This window comes from Misgurnus anguillicaudatus, chromosome 13 (assembly GCF_027580225.2).
Source record: "Misgurnus anguillicaudatus chromosome 13, ASM2758022v2, whole genome shotgun sequence".
Classification (NCBI taxonomy): domain Eukaryota; kingdom Metazoa; phylum Chordata; class Actinopteri; order Cypriniformes; family Cobitidae; genus Misgurnus; species Misgurnus anguillicaudatus.
This window is the reverse complement of record NC_073349.2, coordinates 727,572-754,998: the sequence shown is the minus strand read 5'-3', so window position 1 is coordinate 754,998 and position 27,427 is coordinate 727,572. Positions and strand designations below refer to the sequence as shown.

The following is a 27,427-nucleotide window of genomic DNA, read 5'->3' as shown; positions in this document are numbered from 1 at the left end:
TCGGGATTTTAAAAACAGGAATATTAGCATATTCGGGTTTTTGCCGGTGTTTACATGGACGTGCGCGACCGGGTTATTGCTAATATTCCGGATTTGAACGGGTTATTGGCTGCATGTAAACGCAGTCATTGTCACTCAGAGTCGACCACACTTCAGCTAAACAGCCACAGGGGGAGCACAAGAAAAGCTAAAATGATAACGCAGAAAAACTTTATGTACATTAAAGCTCGCGTAACACACGCTGTTTCTGCATTTCTGATGTTAATCTGGAGTACCTATAGAGTAGTATGACATCCTTTATATCTCTGAAGAGTCTTTAGTTTAATCAGATTTATAAAAGAAAGATTAGCTTTACCGAATCTTTCCGATAACGTACGAAAAAATAAAAGAAGGAGGAGTTACTACCGCAGGAGGAGCGAGTACGAGTCATGCAACACTATACAACACTGTTTTAACTTATGATTCACTACATGTTCGTGTCATTTATATAATATACACGCGCCTATTTCCAACATAAGACAGAAGTCTTACTTACCACGTGTAACTCGTCATGACCCGGTTCTGAAAATCCACCGCATCAAACACACACGCAAAACTCCGCTGCTAATCCGGATAATAAACTATATCCATTGTTTCCATAAGGCTGGATGTCTTCTCCTTACATCCAAAAACACACTTCTTCTTGTGCCATTGTTGACATTTGAAATTAAACAAAGCTGAGTGGCGTGATAAGCTGTTAGCAAGCTCTAGCGTCTCCCGCTGACTGACGGCTGGGCGGGGTTTTCCGGGGGAAGCCCATATAAAGAAGTGATACGTATCGAAAACCCCTGAAACGTCAGTTAGAACCGTAATCGTAAAAAACTAGCCGAAACTTGTATGAACCCTGGCGAAGTGCATTCGGCACAGAAATACTCTGAAACACGCCCAACTGCGGTTTTGACACTTTGCCTACGTTTAGCATGAGGAAACAACTCTATAACTGTGTTAATAAGTCAGAATGCTTGAAATACCATTAACCCCCCCCCCCCTTTAAATTACATATTACCTCAGTTATTATTTCAGCAATTATGAACCAAATAAGCTAAAGCACTGTTTCAAAGCACTGTTTGTATTTGGAAGTGGCATCACTCACAGTCAACCACATTTTAGTGTGCCTTATTATATACTATTAGAATTAACTTGCATATCAGTTGGAACAAGTTACAAGATGCCATTTTAAAGCAATTTAATGACAAAACATTCAGATCTCATTCTGTGTTGTAATCAGATATAGTGAAAGTATCAAGTAAATGCTGGTACATTACTTTAATTCATGTTATTAAAAGTGTTTTTATTTTAGTGATTGGCTATTAGGATGGAAAAGATAGGCTTGGGTGATGCATTTTAACTGAGAACAAACAACGCTTCTTGCGTTCTCTTTCAATAAATAACAGATTCTTTCTTCAGGGTTCTATAGGGCATCATTCCACATAGATTTCTCTCACCCTCTCCAAAGTGCACAATTCCAGCGTTTATCCCCCTGCACATCAATTAATGACGAGAAACAGGTCTGCATTCTGCACCTGAACTCCGTTGAGCCACCCTTACCTCCCACTATGATTTTTTGTCAGACAGATTACCATTTTTTTATAACTACTGTTTTACTACAAATACCAAGGTTACAAAATCTTTAAAGAAATGTAGGTTATATGATATTTCGATACATAACTACATTATGGGTATAATAATTATGGATAATATGTAATTTACCCATATAACCTACATAACGTTTTTCTGCTTTATCATTTTAGCTTTTCTTGTGCTCCCCCTTGTGGCAGTTTAGATGAAGTGTAGTCGACTGTGAGTGATGTTGCTTCAAAATACAAATACGCCCTATTCCATAACCCCACCCCAACACTGTGATTGACAAGTTTAAGTGCAGACATTGGAAACGCAAATTCAAATAGCAAGTGGTGAATTGCAATTGTGTAATGTAAATGTGTAAAGACCTTAAGATGGATGTCTGAGAGAAAGAAATCACTGCCATGTGAACTGTTCTTGTTGAAATTTTGCAAGGTAAACGTTTTTTTTTCACATATTGTAAGAGCACACTGTAAGAGCCTTTACAAAATTATGTTACTTGGTGCCATGAAAAGAACTTTAGTATGTTTTTAGTCATTTTTCAAAAACATGCTCAACCAAACGGTTGATTTGTCACTTTACGGTAAATGTAGAAAAGCTTTTTTTAAAGTGGAATGTCCCTTTAAAGAGACAGTAACCTCAATTAACCTACTTAAGTATGTGTCATTATTGTTAATCAAACAACCCAAGACAAAGAGAAAATCACTTCTGTAGCTAATGTGATCCAAACCATGAGTATTGTGAAATGTCACACCCCTAGTAAAGTTAGTAAACAGTCATAGCCATAACTGCAATAGTACTAATAATTGGCATAATTTCTTTTGGCGTTTCGGTTTTCGGCCTTGGTTTCCTCTTTTTCGGTTTTGACCAAGAATTTTCATTTCGGTGCATCCCTATTATTTCTTTTTGAATATATTGAACTAATGTTGGCTTACTCTACACAGCATTGCTGGTTTACAAATAAATTAAAAAAATAAGAAAAAAATCCTGTTGCACTACCACACTAACACAGTGTGTTTCTTGAATCATAAAAACCTAAAATGCCATTGTATTACTATCTTTGCCTTCTTTTATTTTAGGTTTTGAATGCAGAAAGAATAAATGTTTAGTTATTATTTATTAGGGGTCAAGCCCAGAATGGGCGAAGGCCCCTATTGTATCTGTTAGTTTTCTTATTAGGGGTCAAGCCCAGAATGGGCGAAGACCCCTATTGTATCTGTTAGTTTTCTTTTTAGGGGTCAAGCCCAGAATGGGCGAAGATCCCTATTGTATCTGTTAGTTTTCTTTTTCTTCCTCCGCCATTGCGGTCTATGGCAGCCTATAGAACCGTACGTAGGAAAGTTATGAAAATTGGCACACTGATAGAGACTGTCCAAAAAGTCTCAAAAGCAAATTTGAAGTCTGTATCTCTAACCCGCTAGCGCCACCAATAGTCCAAATTTGCACTTATGTATTTGCTTATAACTTCTGACCCGTAAGTCCTAAACACTAAATTGACCCTATGACGTCATTTTCCGTCATGAAAAAATTTCCTCCATTTTGATTTATTCATAAAACCTACTTTTGCGAACTTGTCCTACAGCTTTTGCCCAATTGCCACGAAAAACGGTATGTAGCATCTAGAGACACTCAGGGGAAAAAGTTATTAAAAGAATTTTGATAACCATTCCGTTTTCGTATAGCGAGTCAACAAATTTTACGTAGAGCGCAAAAAAACAGGTTTTAGTGAGTATCTTCGCCAATCTTATGTCTATTGACGCCACACTTGTGATGCCAGTGAGAATCTGAGGGGGCATGCAGAGATTCGTCACAGCGCCACCTAGTGGTCATACGAATGTTGTACATGCTTATAACTTTGGCTCTGATCTGTGTTTTTTCACGGGACTTGTTTTGCTGAAGTCCAGAATAGTTGCAGAGTCCAACGATACCAAACATGCCAGAATTCGCCTTATGGTTAACCCTGCACAGCAAAAAAAAGTACTTAACAAACACGCGCGAATATCTCCACGAGCGTTATTCTGAAAGACTCGAAAACACCATAGGAAGAACATTACATTGCCTTCTGAACAAAAAACTCTATGGGCGTTATATTAAAATTTCCATCAGAAATGGTGGAAAAATGCAAAAAAAAAAAAAAAAAAACGAAAAATTACCTTTAAATTTGGTATTTTTTACACATAAATGGTTATAACTTCGCAACGAAAAGAGATTTTTTCACCAGATTTTATACGCTGATGTATGAGCAGAGTCTGAGGCCACACAAAAAAAAATGGTATGCCTGCACCATTAGGTGGCCCTATAATTGAACAAAATCTTTCATATCAAGCAAGCCCTATGGTCATACGACTATTTTATAGCTAAACTAAAGTGTATAGTCATGAAACTAGCTAGATGTAACGCAGTCATGATCTAAGGTTGCATGCACAGTTTTGTCATAGCGCCACCTAGTGGTTTTGAGATAGAAAATGGCTATTTTTTTAGTGATGTTACCAGTGACACCGAAGCTCCGAAGCGTGTGTCAAAAAAACGAACCGATTTTTATTGAAGCTTTGTATCGAAGCTTGATTCGTTCTGGCAAAATCACGTGACCAATGACGTCCGAAGCTTCGTTTCACACACACCCACGTGACTGCTTCGTTATCTGATTCAAAGGTTTAGAATTGTGCGATGCGCGGCGCGCCCTCATGGGTTGTATTGGAGTATTGCATTACACGGAATCGATTACTGTATAGTGAGTTTATGATATATATAGAATATATTAGTAGTAAAAAGCCTTTTCTGCACCACTTAATACCATGATATATATTTTAATTGGTTCACACTTTATACTTTTGAGACAAGGTCTATCCTTAATTTGTTATTTTTCTTTGAAGTACCATTCGCATGAAATGGAACATGCTTTGGTCATGTATTTAATATAGTGTTACATTTATTTATGAATCTATCCTTAATTTGTCAATCCATTAAGTTTTGCTTTTATAATTAAATTAATACGTTGTTTGGTTGTGGAACATGTTGTGAAACAGCACTTTCACCAGCAGAGGTCCTCATTGAGCTCTGATTTGAAAAGCTTCGAGTAATGAACCTTTTTCCGATACAATTGGGTTGAAAGCTTCACTGCTTCAAGAAAGCTTCACTTCCCCATCACTACTATTTTTGCCAAAAACTACTGCAACAACACATCTAAAACCATGAGTCTTCATTAGGGCTGCAGCTATCGATTCTTTTTGTTATCGATTAATCTAGCACTAAATCGATCGATTAATTGATTAATCGAATAATCGGATAAAAATTTTGTATGTGTTTTTAAACAACCAAAACAAATAATGCATAACGAAAATGACGTGGCTGTAAAATGTTCAAGCATTTGGCTTTTATTTCTAAAAAAACCAGAGGTATCTGGCTCCAAAAAATAAGCCTATTTATTTCAATTTTTAACCATTTAGTGTTTATAAGTGCCAGTGCCAACAATTAAACACTTTAATTTATTAATATGCACAACAGGTTTCATGCTGTAATCTAGCCCTGACATCAAAGTAAATATCTGATTTATGTACATTTCTACACTTGCAGCATTTACCATTAGACTACTAACATATAATATAACATTTCTGGGGTGGGGTGAGCCTATATGCTATGGTAACAACCTGTGTGTATGCGCGCACGCGTTCTGTGCGTGAGGAAGAGTGACACCCCAGTCAGACGTTCAGTTGCTTCATTGCATTTTGGTACTGCAGAAATACATACATTCATTTTCAATAGAACGCTGCATTTGGTTTGCATCACTTGCATTGCGGTGCATTTTAGGTTAAGAATCCGTTCGAAAAATCAGAACATCACGTCCCGCTGTATACAGTGAATGCATGCTGAAATTATTGTTGCGTGGCTACATAAAAGTTTAAGCATATGTGATGCATTGCGCGATCGGTCTGACTCGCGTGAGAGAGAATAACTTCATTATGCTAAACTCCAATAAGACAGAGATTATTATTATTGAACAAAATATGTCAGATTACAAGTTGCCCATATATGATTGCACTGTGGTGCCGTTTTTGGTACACACACCTGTAAAGTGCATGCGTGTGTGTGAAGGGGTTCTTTTTAAGCTATACTCTCCTGCAATTGAACGTGAATACATTTACTACTTAAAAACATCAAAGCTAAACATCATATCTAGTCAAACCGCATAACGACATCGCTACAAATACAGTATGGGATTAAAATCAGCGGAAGCTACGTTACCTTGTTTCATCGACGCTTGGTGAAACAGCAGTGGCTGTTTTCGATTCAGATGCTGAATGCAATGATAATGTAATGATCCTAAACTTTAGACATTCTCTCTCTGCCGTTTATGGACATATTCGCTCCGCCATTGCGCCAACTAAATTCAAAATGTACCACGCGCTATGATGTGCTTCCTGAACATTGAACAACGGTCCGTGTGAATCAGATCTCGGCGCGTTTAGTGCGCGTCATAGGAATTTAACGAGGTTTCGAGGCAGAATTTTTGCCTCGAGGAATTTTTTGAATCGAGTAAATCGAGTAACTCGATGAATCGTTTCAGCCCTAGTCTTCATGGATTATTCCTTGATTATTCCTCCATGGCTTGGAGTATAATCATTGGTGGTTGCCAATTCAATCCCTAGCAACCAATGAGAATACCTTATCAACCGTTTTTGCAAGAGCTTTTTCTCTGCATCAGAACATTGTAGAGACATGGGGGTGGTCTCTTTTGACTCATTTCACTTTTTGTAAAATGTTGTGACCCATGTTTTGCCACTGCAAGCATTACTCACATGTCCTTCAGTGCTCTAATGTTCCATAATTGTCAATAACAGAAGGATAATTGCAGTAAACAAGAACATAGATTATTTTTGTTGATTAATTTTGCATTTTTTCATCTGAAATCATTAGGTTTACCAAGATTCTTTAGTCTGCTTATCCAAACTCAACTTCACATCCTTCTGTGCCCCTTTCGGCTTAACCCCGGTATTGCTGCTTGCAGCTATATTTAGGGGTCAAGCCCAGAATGGGCGAAGACCCCTATTGTATCTGTTAGTTTTCTTATTATTATTCTTCCCTTTTCTTTTTTAAGAAATGCAAAAAAGCAAATGCCTTTTTCTTAGTGGGGCAGTTAAAGGGTTAAACTGTGTTGTCCCCTGGGACCATCTCAGGGCCCCCAGTTTGAAAACTACTCCACTGGTCATATTTGGAATATTTTTCTCAAAAAACTTAATTACCTTAATTCTTTTCAACTGAGGAAAAAGACATGCACATCTTGAATCATGTGGGGGTGAGTAAGAAATCATGGAATTTTAAAATTAAGTTTTAAAGTGAACTGCTCCTTTAACAACTTTATTGAAAGAGGCGAGACAACAAGAAAGTCGCTGGCGGTCTGACTGACAAAGCATTTTATGTAACGCTATTTCTAAATACTAATTACATTCAACTTATTTCAAAGATTGTAAAATACACGTAGTATTTTGTATTTTCCAAAACATGTCCGGAATACTGCCCATCGATGACAGACAACAATCGTCCTACCAGGAACGGTATAAAACATGCCAGTCCCCGTCACTTTTCTGTTAGCTATCGTGATAATGATAAATGTTGAAAATGATATGCTGTATGTTATTAGACAGGCGTCAGCCGTCAACCTGAAAGTAAACTATGATATGTGAACTGTACCTGAAAAGCTGTTCTGTGTGTGCATCGGCGTTACTCTGACCCTGTAAATCAGATTCTTCACCAGTTTGACTTAGATCATCTGCAGTCTCAAACCGCCCGCAATCACCAGTCAGTACAGTGATCAATAACACGCAGATTATAGCAGCAAGATTACGGACACTATACATTCTTACAAACACAATTTAAGAGCTCATTACACTCATGCTTGGCAGTACAACGTTCGTCATCCTTATTTTCCCGGAAACTCAAGAACTGTGGGAAATGTAGTTTTCATTTATAAGTTTTAACCTATCAATTATTTTAATCAGATAAACAAATATAAATGTTATATAAGGACATTTTCTATTTACGTTTGAACGATTTCTTACAATATGTACACTGTATCAAAAGCTTTAAAAGGGATAACACACTGCTGCAATGAACACTGGGAGTTGTATTTCGTTACATCCTGACGCTCTGCAGCGATCAGCACTCTTTTTGCCGCAGGGAGGATGACGTATTTTTGTAGGCCAACCCAAGTTAGCAGGACTGGTTTCTGGCTTGTTGATTGTATAATAATTGTATAATTTTGTTTAATTTCATTCAATGGTTTCTCATTGTACTGTTGTTGTATTGCAAATAAAAAAACAGCAATACTGGTTTCCTCGCTAAAAGCCTATTCATTTTTTCCATAGACTATCGCAAAAATAAGCTCTACGTTTAACAGAAGTTTATGACACTAACACGTTTTGTCCAACAAGATCTTCACAGATGAACACAACTTTTATGAATATTAAAGTCTAAATACGTTTATTAAATTTATTTCTAGTAGCTAAATGCAAGACTTCAAAATTAATAAACGTTATCATATAAATAAAAGGTTTCTTGTCGTTTTAGGTCAATAGTGTCCGTCTATGGCAAGCCTTTTTAACATTTTTTCATTTACATTTACTAGTATCTATTTTTTAGGTACTAGTTCTTATTTTTTAGTTACTAGTATCTATTCGATTAGATACTACACTAGTCAACATTTGAAGTGGATCAAAAACATTCATCAAAGTTGTCCTAAGACAAGAACGGGTAATGGGTATTGGTATTAAGACAACTTTTAGGAAAGGTTTTAATCCACTTCAAATGTTGACTAGTATAGTTCTTAATCATTAGATACTAGTACCTAAAAAATAGATACTACTATTGCTTATTTTTTTGATACTAGTGCTTATTCATTAGATACTAGTACTTATTCAATAGATACTAGTACTTATTCAATAGATACTAGTTCTTTTTCATGAGATACTAGTACTTATTCCAATAGTGACTATGATTAAATTATACTTTACTAGTTAAGAAAAATATAAAACTAGTACTTATTATTTAGTTACTATCAACTTTTTTGATCAAAGATATCCTGAACTTTATAGATAATAGTACTTTTTAATTTAAGTATGCAAATAATATGTTGAATAATAATGAAGCAACATTATGTAAGCTTTAAACATTGTCATGTATAAGTGTCCAGTAGGGGTCACTTTTGGGTAACAATTCACAGAATATAGGTAGGAACATTTCACAGTTTGTTGACTGCTACAAAAGGATAAGCTATGCCACTAAGCAAGTGAGAAATATGCAGCTATGTATTGGTAAATAATTTGAATTGTGGATTTTTTAAATGTTTGGATTCTTGCTTCTTTGAAATGAAGACCAATTAAATAAAATCCACAAATTTGCAATTAACTTGTGAGTGGACATTTTAGTTAATAACAAGCCAAGTGTGTGCATAGTGCATACATTAAGAGCAGCATCTCTCAGCTGCTTTAAGTAATAGACCAGGGATGCAAACGTGTCACATTTCAGCAAAATCCGCTGTTTTGGATCCAAAATAGGTCATTCTTGTGATCTGTCTAGATCCAATAAGTTTTCTAAAACAGGGATGAGTGGCGTCTGCAACGGGGTTGCAGTGAATAAAATCATGAAAATCATGTCCAGCTGTTACAATGTCAATTCACTAAAAAGTTGGGTAGGTTATAAATCTCTCTCTCTCTCTCTCTCTCTCTCTCTCTCTCTCTCTCTCTCTCTCTCTCTCTCTCTCTCTCTCTCTCTCTCTCTCTCTCTCTCTCAATAAACTTTATTGGCATGACTTATAGTACAGTATTGCCAAAGCTTTGGTAACATAGACAATTAAGAAATAATAATACATACATAGTAAAATAAATCAATAAACAACAATGAATAAAAAAATAAAACAAAAAAATGAAAAAAAATAAACAAGTAAATAAGTAAATAAATACATAAAAAAAATATATTACAATGTGTTACCTTTTATTCACTGGCTGTCTCTCTATGTTTATGGCAGGCTGTTACATATTTTGCTGCTACTGTTATCAAAGTGGGCTTTTCTCCTAAAATATATCTCATTTTTTCTGAATTTGGTAGTGTGATAAAGTTTGGCTCTATGTTCTGAAATTGTGTGAAGTATTGCGAGCGGATGTTGTCATAATGTTGACAGTGTAGAAGGAAGTGTTCTTCTGTTTCAACATCTCTCTGAGAACACAATAAACACAATCTCTCTTCTCTTGGCTGATATCTCTGTCTGTGACGTCCTCTTTCTATAGCCAAACAGTGATCACTTAATCTGTATTTACTTAATGTCTTTCTCACTTTATGATCTTTAACACAGCTTAGATATTCTGCTAGTTTGTAGTCTCTTTTTAATTGTAAATAGAGTTCCATCTTCTTCTGTGTTTTAGTGATATCATTCCAATAGGCAATGTAGTTTTGTTTTTGTAATGTGATAATTTGATTGGGCCATATTGTGTTGTGCTGGTTTGGATGTAGTTTTTGTATGAGTTGTAAAAGTCCACTTTGTTGGGGATCTGCTGGTGGTACTGAAGGGCTTGAGCTTGATATGATCTTGGGTCACTGCTTTTTAGATGTCCATAGAATTTCAGGGCTCTTTTCTGGATATTGATCAATAAAGGGTATTGTCCTAATTCAGCTCTGCATGAGTTGTTTGGGGTGGATCTGTTCACCTTTAGGATGTTCTTACATATTTGTGTATGCAGAGTTTCAATTTCATCTTTTTCCCATTTAGAGAAATCTTGTGATTTTAGTGGCCCCCATACCTCACTGCCATATAACGCAATGGGTTCAATTACTGCTTTTAGAATTTTTAACCATGTTTGTATTGGGATTTCATATCGAATTGTGTTTTTAATCATGTAGTACACTCTCATTGCTTTTGCTTTCAAATCATTAACAGCCAGATTAAAGTTTCCCGTTGAACTTATTTTTAATCCCAGATAGGTGTAATCATAAGTGTGTTGGAGTACTTGATGTCCTACTCTGAAAGTGTATCTATTTTCCCTACACCTGGATCTGTTCTGAAAAATCATGATTTTGGTTTTTGTTTGGTTAATTTTGAGAGCCCAGGTTTGACTGAAAGTATCTACGATGTCGAGGAGCTGTTGTAGTCCCTCTTTTGTTTTTGACAGAATGACTAGATCATCTGCGAAGAGGAGACATTTGATTTCAGAATCAGTCAGGGTTGGGCCGGGAGCGGTCGAATTATTTAATGCTTTGGCCAGTTCATTTATATAAATGTTAAATAATGTGGGGCTCAGTGGGCAACCTTGTCTGACTCCTCGACACTGCGAGAAAAATTCTGTTCGTCTGTTCCCTATTTTGACAGCACACGTGTTGTTTTTATACATGCTGCTGATTAAATCAAATGTTTTTCCCCCAATCCCGTTTTCCAGGAGTTTTAGGAAAAGTCCTTCATGCCAGATTGAGTCGAAAGCCTTCTCAAAATCAATGAAGCAAGCGAAGACTTTACTTTTCTCTTGGTGTATATGTTTGTCAATGATAGTGTGGAGGGTGTAAATGTGGTCTGATGTTCTGTGTTTGGGCTGAAATCCTATTTGACTTTTCTCTAGGATTTCATTTGTTTTAAGAAAATTTTGCAGTCTTGTGTTAATGATTGAACAGAATATTTTGCCCAGGTTGCTGTTGACACAAATGCCCCTGTAACAGTTTGGATCAAACTTGTCTCCATGTTTGAAGATGGGTGTAATTAGGCCCTGGTTCCAGGTGTCTGGAAAATATCCCACACTCAGAATAATGTTAAACAATTTAGTAATTGCTGTCTTAAATTTGTCATTTGTGTGTTTGATCATTTCATTTAATATACCATCTATGCCGCTTGCCTTATTTGATTTTAGTGCCTGTATTTTATCATTGACCTCATTTACTGAGATTGGGAAATCAAGAGGGTTTTGGTTTTCTTTTATTGTATGTTTTAAGATCTCTAATTTGGCTTTTAATTCATTTCGAGCAGGGGTTATTTCTGTTGTTTTGTATAAATCTTTAAAGTGTGTCGTCCATAGATCTCCATTTTGAATGGCCAGATCTTTTGGTTGAGATCTATAGAGAGTGTTCCACTTATTCCAGAAGTCACTGTTATTTATGGATTCCTCCATCTCATTAAATAAATCATTTGTGTACTTCTCCTTTTTTTCTCTTAGAGTTTGTTTGTAATCTTTCAGAGCTTCGTAGTATTGATGTCGAAGATCTTGATTGTCAGGATCTCTGTGTTTTTTATTTGATAGAGTTCGTACCGTCTTTCTAATTTGTTTGCATGTACTGTCAAACCATTTTTCATTGCAGTTTTTTGGTTTTCTTTTTGGTGACTTTTTCAAATTACACATTGATGCTAATTGGTGAAATATGTTGTTAATATAATTTAGTGCCAGATTTACTCCGGTTTTATTATGTGGATATGGGTTTGTTATAAATTTGTCCAACAGTAGTTTGATGTTATGGCTTTCTACTGCGCTTTGATAGTTTTCTTTGCCGCTTTCAGTCCACTTGTAGGATTGTTGTAATTTGTTTAACTGAGGGGGTTGTTTATATGTTTGATTGGTTTGAGTTTGTTTTATGTATAAAGTTATATTACAGTGATCTGACAGAGGTGTCTGAGGATTGACTGTAAAAGCTCTGATATGCACAGGATCCATGTCCGTAATAAAATAATCAACAGTGCTATTGCCCCTTAAAGAGTTAAAAGTATAAGAGCCGAAAGAGTCTCCCCGTGTGCGGCCGTTGACTATATACAGGCCCAGTGATTTACACAGCTCCAGAAGGTTTTTCCTACTTTTGTTTGTGATTTTGTCATAGTTGTTTCTGAGGCGTAGTGAGGGCAATGTGTTTGGGATATATTTATCACCCTGTGTGTTAATCTCGTCTGACTCATTTCCAGTTCTGGCATTTAAATCGCCACATATTAAAACATGTCCTTTTGTTTGGAAATGACAGATCTCATCTTGTAGGATAGAAAATGTTTCTTGATTGTAATAGTGAGATTCAGCTGGGGGTAAATAAGTGGCGCATAAAAATATGTGCTGGTCTGTGGAGACGATATCTTTTTGGATTTTTAACCAAACATTAAATTCTCCAGTTTTGATTGTTTCTATGGATCCAGTGAGTTTTGCTTTGTACCATATGATCATTCCTCCTGAATCTCTGCCCTGAGAAACCCCTTTTAGTTTAGTTGATGGTAAAATTAATTCCCTAAATCCAATCGGACAGCCAGTGTTTAAATCTTTTACATTCCATGTTTCTTGTAAAATTACAATATCAGAATTACGAATTTCTTTTTTGAAGTCTGGGTGATTACTTTTTACTCCAAAAATGGAGGACTTCAAACCTTGAATATTCCAACAAGAGATTTTAAAGGAATATGAGCTCATTAACAACTAAATCTTCCTGTTATTCTAGAAATAAGACAAACATCAGTCTGTTAAGTTGACTGATTAAAAAACAAATATGATAAAGACTCTTATAAGTATATATACCCTTAATACAATAAAAGAGAAAATTAAATATATATATAAAATAACACTATCAGTCCATTCACTGACCCATTAGATGAGAGCAAAGCAGAGTAAGCATCTCCTGTATATCTCTGAGCTCACTGGATGAAGTTTGAGTTTTTCCTGTGCTGGTCCTGGAGTGACTCTGAGATCTGACTGCTTCAGCATACGTCTGACTGTTCGGCCCCTGCGTTTGAGAGGGGATTGCAGGTCTTTCCATTTGATGTCGTTCATGAAGAGGTGCAGAGTCCGTCCTTGGGTGTGTCCAATCAGAGTTCAGACGTTGAAGGGGGCGCTGAGATGGTTTTATGAGGTGTGGACGAGGCAGCTGCGGTGTGCTGGAGCTGCGGTTCAGTGTCGTGTCTTTTAGGCTTTTGGCAAAGATGGGTACTGCTCGCCTGTGGAGATGGACGTGGTCATAGAGGCTGCTGAGATTCAGAGTCGGGTGTTGAGCCAGGTGTACATTAGGCTTTAGGCAAGGCCGTAGCCAGGATTTTTCAAATACCGAGGACATTTTTTATTATTATTTACATTTGTCCATATTACAGAATAATAATAAACATGTCCAAACTACGACATAGCACAAATGTAACTGTGTCTGTGAGAATTTTGTTGGTGACTAAAAGCATCCAAAATAAATCAATGGTTACATTTCATCATTTGAAGTGCAAGTCATTCTTTGCCTAGAAACTGCAAAACTGTGTCATTTTTTCATGAAGCTTCTTAAATTTTCAATTTAGGATGAATTTTTAAGAGTATAGAAGGAGTTTATATATAATAAGGGCTCTTAGTGGCTGCTTTTTCTTCAATATTCAGTGTAAGTCATCTATTTCAAAAAATATATTTTTTGGTTTCTAATAACAAAAATTAATCTGTTTAGCACAGCTATATTTTGTCTACAAAAGTAATTTCAAGCATTTAACCATAAGCCTTCAGATTTAATGATTTTAAGACCATAGTTAACATTTTAGTTAAGTGACCTTAAACTTTTGAGCAGTAGTGTAGGTTTTAATCTCATTGGTAGCCGTATTGCAGGGGTCTCCAACCTTTTTATAAGCAAGGGCTACCACAATGTATAAAACAATCTGGAGGGCTACTTTTTGATATAGTCTACTTAAAACTTTTTTGTTTTACTTGTTTATTTTATTTTATTTGACTTGTTTATATGTTTTAGTATTGTTTAAAATTTTAACATACGTAAACCAAGCCAAGCTAATATAAAAAATATGTAATTAATAAATATTACAGTTGAGACTTTTAATAGAATGTGCTTTGGCGGGCACCTCACAGACTCTGTGCGGGCTACCTACGTTGGTGACCCCTGCCGTATTGCATCCCATATTGTAGGCTATTTGCTGCATAACCTTTAACTTTCTCATCTTCCCTTCTTCTCTGCTCATCTTTTGCTGGCTTTCAAAATGATAGTTAAGTTTGTTACAGCCTTTTCATTTTCATTTGCTTTATTAGATTAGAATTACAGACGTGGAGAGACTCTTTCAGGGCTCTCAAGTCTCACGCATTCACCGTGAGACTCACGCATTTCAGTCAGTTCACACGCTCACACGCCACACCTTGTATTTCTCACGCTGAAAAAATAAGAAAACTTTTCCCACTCTATACAATTAATGAACGAGGCACAGGAGAGAAGTTCTCTGCCGAGTTCATATCTGTCGAGCCGCGGACACGGTCACACTAGACATCCTGATATAATTGTCACCTACCAGCCAATCAGAAATCAGAATTTGTTGTTTCTGGGTAAATTTCGTGATCCTGCTGCAAGCACATTCGTTACTAGGCAACATAGATTCTCACGTCACACAGACGAAGTGGCAGTTGGAAGAGAAGAATCCGATGAAAGCGGTAGGTAACGCATTCTTTTTTATAGCAATTAGATTTTACGATTCTTGGATGACATCACAAAAATGTGATCAAAGATAATAAAAACTGTTGTTGGGAAATATAGCCGAGGTAAATTATTATTGATTAAAAAAATCGAACTGCTTTGCAATCAGAATTAGCTTTAACTTTAGGAAAGTACTAAACACTAGAGGCTACCTGAAACAATCCCAGGTGAAAAATATTATAGGAAATACTATAGTGTTTTTGAACCACACTAATAGTATAGTAAATTTTAGTATATTATAGTATTTACAACACTTTGTTAATGATTGCTACAGCATACTCTCTATTAACTATAGTAGTGAACTGATAAACTGTAATAAATACTCTAACGTTAGTATTCTTTAGTTTATACTACAGTAATCTGTAGTGTATATTCTAGTATATTATACCCTATAGTTGTAGACAATGTAGTACAGTATTGGATAAAGTAATACGTTTATATTACTATAGTTGATGTTATCACAGCAACTATAGAATTACCACAACAAATTAATTCAAGTACATTACTATAGTATGGGTCAAAAACACTATAGTATTTACCATAAATTACTATAGTATTTTTTTCACCTGGGAATGGAAAGGACAAGATATTTCATTTTCATTTATTTCATTATTTTCAAATTATACTTTATTCATACTCTTTTTAGCTATTCAGCTATAATCTGGCTTTTATTTTAGTAATGTTTATATCCTGCCAATGTATACATTAATCATTGCATTTATCTGTTTAAAAGATGTCACACAAACACACCTTGTATTGTAAGTATGCTCAGGGCAAGTTCTGCAATGTTGCTGTTCAGTTGGCTCATTTGGGGCAATTTTTTATATATTTGTATTTTTGAAATAAAACAATGTATTTAATTTCTATGACTTTGTCTTTAATTAGATTTCCCAACTGTTATAATTTCTATTGGTGCTAATCAATTATAAACAATATATTAAATTTAACTGCTACCAAAAACCTGAGAGAATTGGTTGGTGCCGAGGGGTCGCTGCTGCAAATATTTAAGTGGCTCCTCCCCTAACAGATGAAATCTCACTCCAAACTTTTGATAAAACTTGAGAGCCCTGCTCTTTTTTACGTTGCATGTTACACAAACATTCTTGCCTTTCTTGCATTCTATTCTTGTATAGAAGCAGTGCTTATTACACTTTGTGTTTGCGACCGCTACCTTTGAGCTTGTTGTACTTCCATCGCTCTGTCGTTGCGGGTGTTAGGGGCTCGGGCGGACTGCACGTGAGGACCGGGCTGCTTGTGATTGTCTAGCACCTGCTGCTCGTTGAGTATAGAGAATGATACATGCTCTCGCGTCCGTCTCCAACCACGACAGAAAAGATCGCTAAATTTGTCATTTTTCGCTTTTTTTAAGTTGCTAAATCTAGCGACAAAGTCATCAACAAGTTGGCAACACGACACTGCTTGGACTGTGCATGTATATAGTGTATGAGCTAATCCTGCTTCTGGTTGGCTAACGATGGAAATTCAGCCAATCATCATTGATTATGTGGTTGTCCCACCCCCTCTAACATACACAGGCCAATCAGTTATGTGTTTCCCACCCCTCAACACACGCAAGAGAAAAACATTGCCTGTCTGATGATGAGAGTTTACTCGCTTCAGTGAGATAATTATACTAATGCGCAGCATTTTAATGTCAGTAACGCTGTAAGGAAACGACGTTTATATATAACGCCGTTATTTCCATCACTACACGTGATGATCCGTAGATGCAAGGATTGTCTCGTCGGCTATTTTCACATCAAAATGAAACGAAACTTCAAGAAAAAACTACCGAGGACATGACCTCGGTGTCCTCAATGGTAGCTACGGCCATGGCTTTAGGGTACAATGTCTAGACACCCTTGTGTTAATGCTCCTGATGGTGTCTGGGTGGAAATCAGTACGCAGCAGCAGGGTCGAGAGAATGATTTTGGATGTGGGGAAATTTGTGGATGCTTTCTCCGTCACATTTATGAGAGCTGTAGCGACTCGCTCTTGCTGGACTCTCAGGTCGTTGGTTCCTGTGTGAATAATGATGTGACTTGGGGAACCCAGTTGTTCCTCACATAAGAGCTCCAGGGCCTTCTCTGTGTTCGGACACCATATCTTTCTGACATTTTGTTTTGGGAACAGTTTCTTTTCATTCAGAAATTTTCCATTTGAGTCCATCAGAAGTACAATCTGAGGTTGTGATTGATTATTGGTGGTTGATGGACGAGGACTGCTGCTGATGTTTGTGTCGGTGCTGGATGAAGGAGGGCTGTTGATGTTTGTGTCAGTGGTTTGAGGAGAAGGCTGATCTTCTTCTGTCTGAGTCAGTTGCTCTTTCAGAACTGGAAGATGATTTCTGTAGCTCTTTCTGTCCTCTCTCAGCTCTTCTATCTCATGTCTTATTGTACAAAGTTGTTTGTTGTATTCTTCCCTTTGGTTTTTCAGTTCCAGAAGTTCCTCTTTTAACATGGCTATTTCTTTCCTATAATCCTCTTGGTTCTCGGTTTGTTTGGTTTGCTGTATTCCTCCATGCACCTCCTCTTTCAGCTGCACCAGCTCCAGCTCCATCTCTCTGAATTGTTCCTTCATGTCCCTGATGATGTTGTGCAGGACAGAGATCTCCTCACTGTCATCCTCCGACTGTTCATTGGTAGCTTGACAGGTGGATGTGTCTGCAGTCTGCTTCAGTTTTGTGTGATTGCTCTTGTTTTGTTGAGCATCTTCTTTTATCTGAGTGAAATCATTTTCAAACAGTTTCAGATTCCCCTGAATCATGACCGTCCCGTTTTTGTATAGGTTGGCTGTTATCATGACAGAATCTGAATCATCATTATCTTTAACCTGTAGTTTCCATCCATTACTGATGCCCTTTCTGATGACTGAGGGGTAATGATGTCTGATCGCTGAGTGCCAGGCTTCTGGGTCTTCTGTATAAAAGATGATGTTGCTGACCTCTCCGCTCTTATACAGGTCTGAGTACAGTGTTTCCGTGTTTTCCTTCAGGAGTTTCTCTTTATGCCTTTTCTTTAAGGTCTCATTTGTAGCTGAAGGTGGATATTTGACGGGGATGGATTCTGGCATTCTTCAAATAATGTGACTGTTGCTGGCAGTTAGGTGTTGTTTTTTGAATATGCAGAAATCCACTGGAGTTTAGCCTTTAAAATATATATTAATTTGTCCAAAAAGGCACTTTTAGGAGAAAATCTTTCCCCAAAAATGAAATTTTGCTTGTAGATCTGTACTCGCACTACTTCCTTCTGGTTCTGTGAGTTTTTAGGCCTTTTGTAGCTGCTCTCTGCCAGTTTTCTCGTAGTTTCTCTCAATTTTGTGAAAAACTGTTTAAAAGTCTTCCTTTGGGTATTATTAAGTTGAAGCAAGTTTTGTTGTCTCACAATTTATAAAAACTGAATGTCTGTCTTATCCTAAAACAACATTAAAAATGAAAAAAATCAGGAGCTCATTTTGTTGCTGCTGCCTCAACGGAATTCTCTCTCTCTCTCTCTCTCTCTCTCTCTCTCTCTCTCTGCTTTCTTTTCCGTTTTGGCGAGTTCATAATCCACCGTCATTTATTTATTTTATACTATTACATTAGGCTTCTTCAATATGGGCAACGTTTCCTTGCTTTAAGTAGTCTATTTAGGCTAACAGGATGTAAATTAATCAAGCAAGTGTTAATGCAATGTCATTTTTTATTATTAGGCAATTGGCGGTTTTCATTTGGGTATTAGCTACCTTGATTTAATTTCATTCACGACTTTTCTTTTATATATGCATTTCGATGGCATTACTATTATTATTTTGTGTAGGACACATAGCCTACATATTTTACTGTTGTAATTCCATGATTTGGTGCGTCTGTGTTATGTTCCGCATGACAGCCTGTCATCTAACAGCCAATCACCGTGGTCATTGCGAGGCAGCTCGTGCATGAGAATTGACGTCATCCGTAGCAACGGAGACTCACTCTTGGTTTAGGAGTTATCATTTTTCCTTACTAAAAGTAGGTCTGAAAGGCGTTGTGAATAACTTTTAAGAGAAAACTCCTAGCTAAAATCTTTTAGTACTCTTAGTGGTAAGATAAAATTCTTTGTGAATACGGCCCCTGATCTCCTCGATATGCCAGATGGGGTTAGACGGTTCCAATGTGGCGTCGGGGGCGGACCCTCTCGACAATCTCGGCAGTTACTTTGCAGACTTCAGATTTAGGGTACTTTTAAACTGTTTCAGCAAGTTTATTTTTTTCTGTGGGTTAAAGATGAAAGGATTTAATTCATTAGTTATTGGAATTGGGGCCATGAATAGTGATTGGGAAGCTTTTTGGATAGTTTTTAATGTTCATTGGGCTGGTTTGATAAGCGAATCTGGCAACACTGGTTGGGGATTGAGCTGACATCATTTAGATCGTATTATATATAATGTAAAAAACATTTTAATTAGATTGCAATGTTTAAGGTGCATGTAAACTCTACTGTCTTAACCTAAATCATTAAATTAATTTGTATTGACAACATTTTTTGCATGTAAACAGGGCACTTTGGTTTTCCAAAGTTACTAGCCACTCATCATGTTCGCTGGCCACAATTTTGTTGTTGGAATGGCAATACTCAATCCAACCTAAAACAGGGGACATTACTCCATCTGTGTTTTCAGTAGATTACTCTTAATCTAACACCCCCTCCAGTATCTTAATTTTAAACACTTAAATCATAATAGAAATTACTTGACACATTTTTAAACTAAGAAACATTAACAATTTATTTTGCCAGGCTACACTTAAATCAACCATTCTGTTATTCAAATTCATCAATCAAAAATATTAACATTCATATTTTATATTATTTAATATTTTATAACATTAATAAACTTCTCCACTGGTGGGTTTCCTTTGATTTCGGACAAAACTAGGATGTGTGCATTCTTGCCCAGAGAGTGTGCACGAACTTTAAATCTCTTCAATCACTTCCATCCAATTGTTTTATCTTTCCCGAAGTGTACGTGTGTGCGCTCAGACTGCATCCCATGCATTCGCAAATCAATCAGCTCTCGCGCTCTCTCTGGTAAAAAGGTGGTGCTTTGGTTCGCAATGCTCCGCTGATCGCACGCGCCTCTCAACAGACGGTCTCAGTACGTTGCGCTGGGTGCAGGGAGTTCTCATGGAAGTTTTAGTTTCCCAGTATCAGTTCGCATTGTTTATAATTTAATTACAATAAAAAAAGTATATTCAACCAGCCAAAGTGGCTAGTGGGATTGGCTGTCTTACCCGCCACAGCCGAAATCTACCCGCATTTGGCGGGTGTTATTGTCAAGCCCTGCATAAGATCATGGGTTTTTTTTTGCAGACACCCTTTTGATGAAGAGATAAAAGGGGTTGAATGAATGTAAACAGCCCCACCTAAAGGTCAAATGCAGATTATATTGCTTTACATTGTTATTGTTTAACCTGCTGCCTTACTCATACCTACTGTATTAGAGCTGTGACAGTAAACTGTCGTGTGAACAGAAAAGACCCTACAGTAGGTTTATCTACCTGTTCTTCTGAACTGCCAATAATCAACCCAAATGTAATAACATGAGATTAATCACCCAAAGCAATAAATATTAAACAAAGTCTTTATTTGCGTCTTTATGCTAACCGATTAGCCAGATATGCTCACATTTACAAAGCCAGTTACTAAACCATCAATATCACTTTAAATAGTATAATACATTGTATTACCATGTAAACTCTGATTGGATGGTTGAGGGGTACTCATGTTTATGTAATGATCTGTTTGAATCAAGATATCTCCAAACAGCTTCTTACTAGTTCCTTTTGAGGTTGAAGGTATCTCCAAATAAATAAGTACTAGTAGTTATTCTGTTTTTGATATCAACTAATCATTTCTGATAGTATGTTTTCCAACCGTGACAAGTATCTTTTTAAATATTACTAGTAACTAATCATTAGATACTAGTAAGTATTATTTAACACTGGTGCTTAATCATTATATACTAGTACCTATTTATAGACACTAGTAGTTATTCATTAAGTACTAGTACTTATATATTAGATCCTAGTGTCTTTTCCAATAGGTACTAGTAACATTTTAAATCTTACTAGTCACAATTGTTTTTGTACATGTCATATGTAATGACTAGTCAAAATGGCCAATGTAGAGTAAAATTAAAAATCTTACTAGTAAAATAAATTATCTTACTAGTTTCTATTAAAAAAGTACTAGTGTCTAATTAATAAGTACTAGTATTTATTGAATAAGTACTAGTAACTAATTAATAAATACTAGTATTTAATAAATAAGAACTAGTGTCTATTTAAAAGGTACTAGTATCTTACGAATAAGTACTAATATTTGTTTAATATGCACTAGTATCTAATAAATAAGTACTAGTATCTAATGAAAAAGAACTAGTTTTTAATGAATAGATACTAGTATTTATTAAATAAGTACTAGTATCTAATTAATAAGTACTAGTATCTAATAAAGAAGCACTAGTATCTAATGTTTAGGTACTAGTAACTATTGGAATACATACTAGTCAGAATTGAATAGTTGATATCTGAATGACCGATCTTCATAGAAATCAATGGGAAAAAATTTAGATTTGCTACTAGTAACAATGGAATAATTACTAGTCACTATTCCAATAAGTACTAGTGAAGACTTAAAATTTAGTCTTTTATTATTAAATGTATTCTTTTATTAAAATATATTATTTTAATATGATTTTATTATTATATATTATGTATCTGTATTATTATTCTTTATATTCATAATCAGTTGTGTTATCTTATGGAGTGTTATATGCATGTGTTTGAATGCACGAGACTATAGATAGTATGGATCACATGTCAGGGGATTGAAAGAGGGTAACACGCTTCCGACATCAGATGCTAATGTAAACATTATAAATACTGTATCGAGCGCGCATAGTGTTTATCATAATACACATGGCTCGGTTCCGACATCAGAGTCAAGTCGGCGGTCTAACTGGGTGACTGTCAGGCGGCATAGTCATATACGGCGTCCATCTAAGACCCATAACGTTACGGTACTTTCTAACAGATTCGATCCCCTAAGGAATACACTAGCTGAAACACCTGTTAAAAGTGCCCTGGTCATTGGAGATTCTATACTCAGGAACACTAACATTGAGGCACCAAACACCCTAGTCGACTGTATACCGGGAGCCAGAACGTCTGACATTAGATCCAAACTTAAAGTGCTGGCTAATGCTAAACGGAAGTTTTCTAAGATTGTTATTCACGCCGGAACAAATGACACCAGACTCCGACAGTCGGAAATCACCAAAGATAATATTAAGGAGATGTGTGAAAATGCAAAAACAATGTCAGACAATGTAATATGCTCTGGTCCCCTCCCCGCCTACCGGGGAGATGAAACACATAGTAGATTAGTGTCTCTCAATGGCTGGATGTCAAAGTGGTGCCCTCAGCATAATGTAGGGTTTATAGACAATTGGAAGCATTTCTGGGGTAGACCATTTCTCCTAACCCGAGATGGCCTTCATCCGACATCAGAAGGAAGTGCTATACTCACCAGAAATCTGATTAATATTCTTAATTCTGATATAGTATGACTATCCAGGGCCCAGGTCAGGAAACAGACGGATCAGCTTAACTGTCCGTCTGTTAGCTGGCATGATATGTCTAGATCACATATATCCCAGTACTTCGAGTCGATCTTACCAGAATATCAACACATTTCAACTGTATCTGTCCCCCGAACAAGCAAATACAGGGCACCGCTTGCCACATCACGTACAAATTTGACCAACATAAAATTAGAAAACAATACATTACAAGATGAACCTCGAATGTTAAAATTTGGCCTTCTTAACATTAGATCGCTTACCAATAAAGAACCTATTGTTAATGAAATAATTAATGACCAAAACTTAGATGCACTCTGTTTAACAGAAACCTGGCTTAAAGCAGACGACTACATTAGTTTAAACGAATCCACCCCACAAGACTATTATTATAAACACGAACCTAGGTTAAAGGGGAGAGGGGGTGGTGTAGCTACAATATACAACAAAATTTTTAAAGTAAACCAAAAATCTGAACTAAAATTTAAATCATTTGAACTAATGTTGTTAAATATGGAAATAACTGATCGTAACCACAAACAGCTCTCTTTTGCCTTAGCTACAATCTATAGACCTCCGGGCCACCATGCAGATTTCCTTAAAGAAATAGCAGATTTTCTGTCTGAGCTTGTAGTCACTGTAGATAAAGCTCTTATCGTTGGTGATTTTAATATTCATGTGGATAACCATAAAGGTGCATTAGGACATGCGTTTATGGATGTTCTAAATTCTCTCAATATTAGACAAAACGTGACAGGGCCAACGCATACTCGTAAGCACACATTAGACTTAATTCTGTCACTCGGGCTTAATATTAATGACATCAAAATATCACCTCAGAGTGATGCAGTTTCTGACCATTACCTTGTGTCATACACTGTACTTCTAGATAGGATCACTCAATCCACAACATGCTACAGATTAGCCAGAACAATAATTTCCACCACTAAAGATAGCTTTATTAGCACTCTTCCAGACCTGTCCCAAATTAAACATGCAGATAACTGTGATGATCTAGATATTGTAATAGAAAACCTAAACAATGTCTGTTCTAACACATTGGATGCCGTTGCTCCCATTCGAAAAAAGAGAATCAAAGAAAAACCGCCAGCTCCATGGTATGATCATCACACCGCAGCTCTTAAAAAGGCAACTAGGAAAATGGAAAGAAATTATAGAAGCACAAAATTAGAAGTATGGCGTGCAGCATGGAAAGATAGTGTTAAACACTACAGACAGGCTATTAAAACCGCCAGATCTACCTATCTTAGCAAGCTTATAAATGAGAATCATAATAACCCTCGTTTCCTCTTTAGCACCGTTGCAAAACTGACTAGAAACAAAGAACAAACAGAAACCAATAGTAAACTCCAACACAATAGTAACGACTTCATGAACTTCTTTTCTAACAAAATTACGGCTATAAGGGAAAACATCGTAGCTACACAGGCAGCCACCACTCTACCCGTTAGTTCACTTAACACTAGACTACCACACGAACATCTTGATTCATTTAAACCTACTACAATAGAAGAGCTCTCTAAACTAGTAACGTCATCCAAATCATCGTCCTGTATATTAGACCCCGTTCCCACAAAATTACTTAAAGAGGTATTTCATGTAGTGTCAACCCCGGTTCTAAATATCTTTAACTCATCGCTAGAAATAGGATACGTTCCAACATCTTTTAAACTAGCAGTTATTAAACCGCTGATTAAAAAACCACAGCTTGATCAGGGAGAGCTTAATAACTTTAGACCAATCTCAAATCTCCCTTTTCTTTCAAAAATATTAGAAAAGGTAGTGGCAAGCCAGTTACGCACATTTTTGACAAATAATAGTACATATGAAAAGTTCCAATCAGGATTCAGGCCCCACCATAGCACAGAGACAGCGTTGCTTAGAGTTACAAATGACCTCCTATTAACATCCGATCGTGGTGAAATCTCAATTCTTATATTATTAGACCTTAGTGCAGCCTTTGACACAATAGATCATACAATCTTACTCAATAGACTAGAAAACTATGTTGGTATCAGTGGTCAGGCGCTAGCATGGTTTAGGTCGTATCTAACCAATCGCTATCACTTTGTTTATGTAAACGAGGAAGAGTCATATCACTCCCTGGTTAAATACGGTGTACCTCAGGGATCGGTTTTAGGTCCTATCCTGTTCTCGTTATACATGTTACCTCTAGGAGACATTATCAGGAAACATAACATAAGTTTTCACTGCTATGCGGATGATACCCAGCTTTACATCTCCTCACATCCCAGCGAAACACACACGTTTTCTAAGCTAACAGACTGCCTTAGTGATATTAGGGACTGGATGGCACATAACTTTCTTATGCTAAACTCCAATAAGACAGAGATACTTATTATTGAACCGAATCGCTACAAACATAATATGTCAGATTACAAGTTGCCCATAGATGGCTGCACGGTGGTGCCATCTTCCACGATTAAGAATTTAGACGGGATGTTCGACGGTAATCTATCTTTTGATAGACATATCGCCAACGTCTGCCGCACAGCATTCTTCCATCTTATAAATATCTCAAAAATACGCCATATGCTGTCTGCATCAAATGCAGAAAAGCTTATCCATGCTTTTATGACCTCTAGAATAGACTATTGTAACTCGTTACTCGGGGGATGCCATGAAAATCAGGTAAACAAGCTACAGCTGGTTCAAAATGCCGCCGCAAGAGTGCTTACTCGATCTTAAAAGTATGACCACATCAGTCCAATTCTGCCATCTTTACACTGTCTACCAGTTAAATATCGCATACAATTTAAAATATTACTAATCACCAACAAAGCCTTAAATGGCCTAGCGCCCTCGTATATTAAAGAACTACTATCAGAATACAATCCATCATGTAAACTGCGCTCACAAAATTCTGGTCACTTAATTATCCCTAGAATATCAAAAGTGTCTAAAGGTGGTAGATCCTTTTCCTACTTAGCCCCTAAGCTCTGAAATGATTTACCAAATAATGTTCGGGTATCAGACACAGTTGATCAATTTAAATCTAAACTTAAGACATTCTTCTTTAACAAAGCATTCACATAAAATGTCCAGTAAATGTACTTTTCCCGCAGTAGTTATTTTGTCTAGAGCAGTGGTTTTCAATTCCAGTCCTCGGGCCCCCCCTCCCAGAACATCTTAGATGTCTCCATATATAAAAACACCTGATTCCGATCATCAGCTCGTTAGTGTGTTAATTAAGGAGCCAATAAATGAAATCAGGTGTTTCATATAAGGAGACATCTAAAACATTCTGGGAGGGGGGGCCCGAGGACTGGAATTGAAAACCACTGGTCTAGAGCAAAGCACTCACATACCTCATATGGGTAATATACTATTGCCGCAATAGTTAGCCTGTCTGGAACCGAGCTGACTTAAACCACTATAATGTATGACACTTGCATTACATGAGAATGGCCCCTACGCTAATAGAACTCTGTTTTTGTCTCCCTGTCTCGTCCTCGACCCCGAGGACAATGAGACAAACAGACCCAGTTCCTGTTGCTGTGAAGATCATTGCACCACTGATCTACTGGCTGTCCTTCAACGTGATGACCAGCCGATGCCCGACCAACGACCACCGGCTAAACCAGTTTAATCCGCTTACCCGCCTCCTATCCCTACCGTATCTATCTATCTATCTATCTATCTATCTATCTATCTATCTATCTATCTATCTATCTATCTATCTATCTATCTATCTATCTATCTATCTATCTATCTATCTATAAATGTGGCACCCTGTGGTATTATTCCAACCACAATTTTACTTTTTACAAGGTACTATTTAGAACCTCTTAAAGATTTTGTAAACACCTAAATCTTTGTAACACCGACTACGCCACCCTGGGAATTGCACCCAGGGAAATATGAATAATGGCACACAGGTTAGTTCCCACAAAGATTCAGAGGAGACATGAATACAAAATAACAATTTTTTATTTTTGCAGAGTAAAATCACAATTTAAATGTAATGTCTTGATCAAGAGACTAGTGAAGCTAGCTTCATTTTAAAAACACTAGATTAGGTACCAGACATCAACAGTTCAGATCGAGTCACAGGGAGAAATAAAGAAAAGCAAATCTCCACTTCACCACACACTTTAAATACAAATTTCTTTGGGCTCACTTCACCACACGTGTTTAAAAAAAAACAAAATTACAAACCACTTAGTAAACAATTACAAAAAATAGAGAAATTATACTCCTCCCCGACCGATCTAACAGTTGAATAGAATACCACGCTCCACAGAATAATCAAATAAACACCAAATTGTGAAAACAATATTAAATCAAATAAACAGAGAAAACAAAATAAATCACATCATTTATAACAAAATACAAAATAAAGTAAACACACTAGCACTCATTCCTCACGTAAACCATAATCCATTTACCATCCGCACACTATACACACTTTAAATTCACACGCGCGCACACACACACTGAACAACGTGTCCTTCTCACACTATACACACTATAAGTCGCACACACACACCCACTTTACTTACTCATACATACAACCACGCAAACCTCCTCCGGTTGAAACAATGCGGGGGTGCGCGACTACCCGCACGAACTAATACCCTGTCCCACAGTTATTCCCAGGAGCAGGACAGCATAAATGAAGGGATGGACCAGGCGTCGCAGGAATGTATGCCGCCCAGCAGGTACGTAAACGAAATAGAAAAAATGATGACAAACAAAACCAAAAAGAAGGGGAAGCTGGGTCACA

The 27,427-nt window shown here is 36.8% G+C and overlaps 1 protein-coding gene across 1 annotated transcript in view; it reads right to left on the bottom strand.

The window, feature by feature from the left end:
* slc9a8 (solute carrier family 9 member 8) overlaps window positions 1-7,561 on the bottom strand; it is a 63,997-nt gene extending 56,436 nt beyond the window's left edge. Inside the window, exon 1 of the mRNA XM_055187348.2 lies at window positions 7,309-7,561. Coding sequence (XP_055043323.1) covers window positions 7,309-7,475 — 167 coding nt within the window. The 5' untranslated portion in view covers window positions 7,476-7,561. The remainder of the gene's footprint in view (window positions 1-7,308) is intronic.
* Between the last annotated feature and the right edge of the window lie 19,866 nt (window positions 7,562-27,427).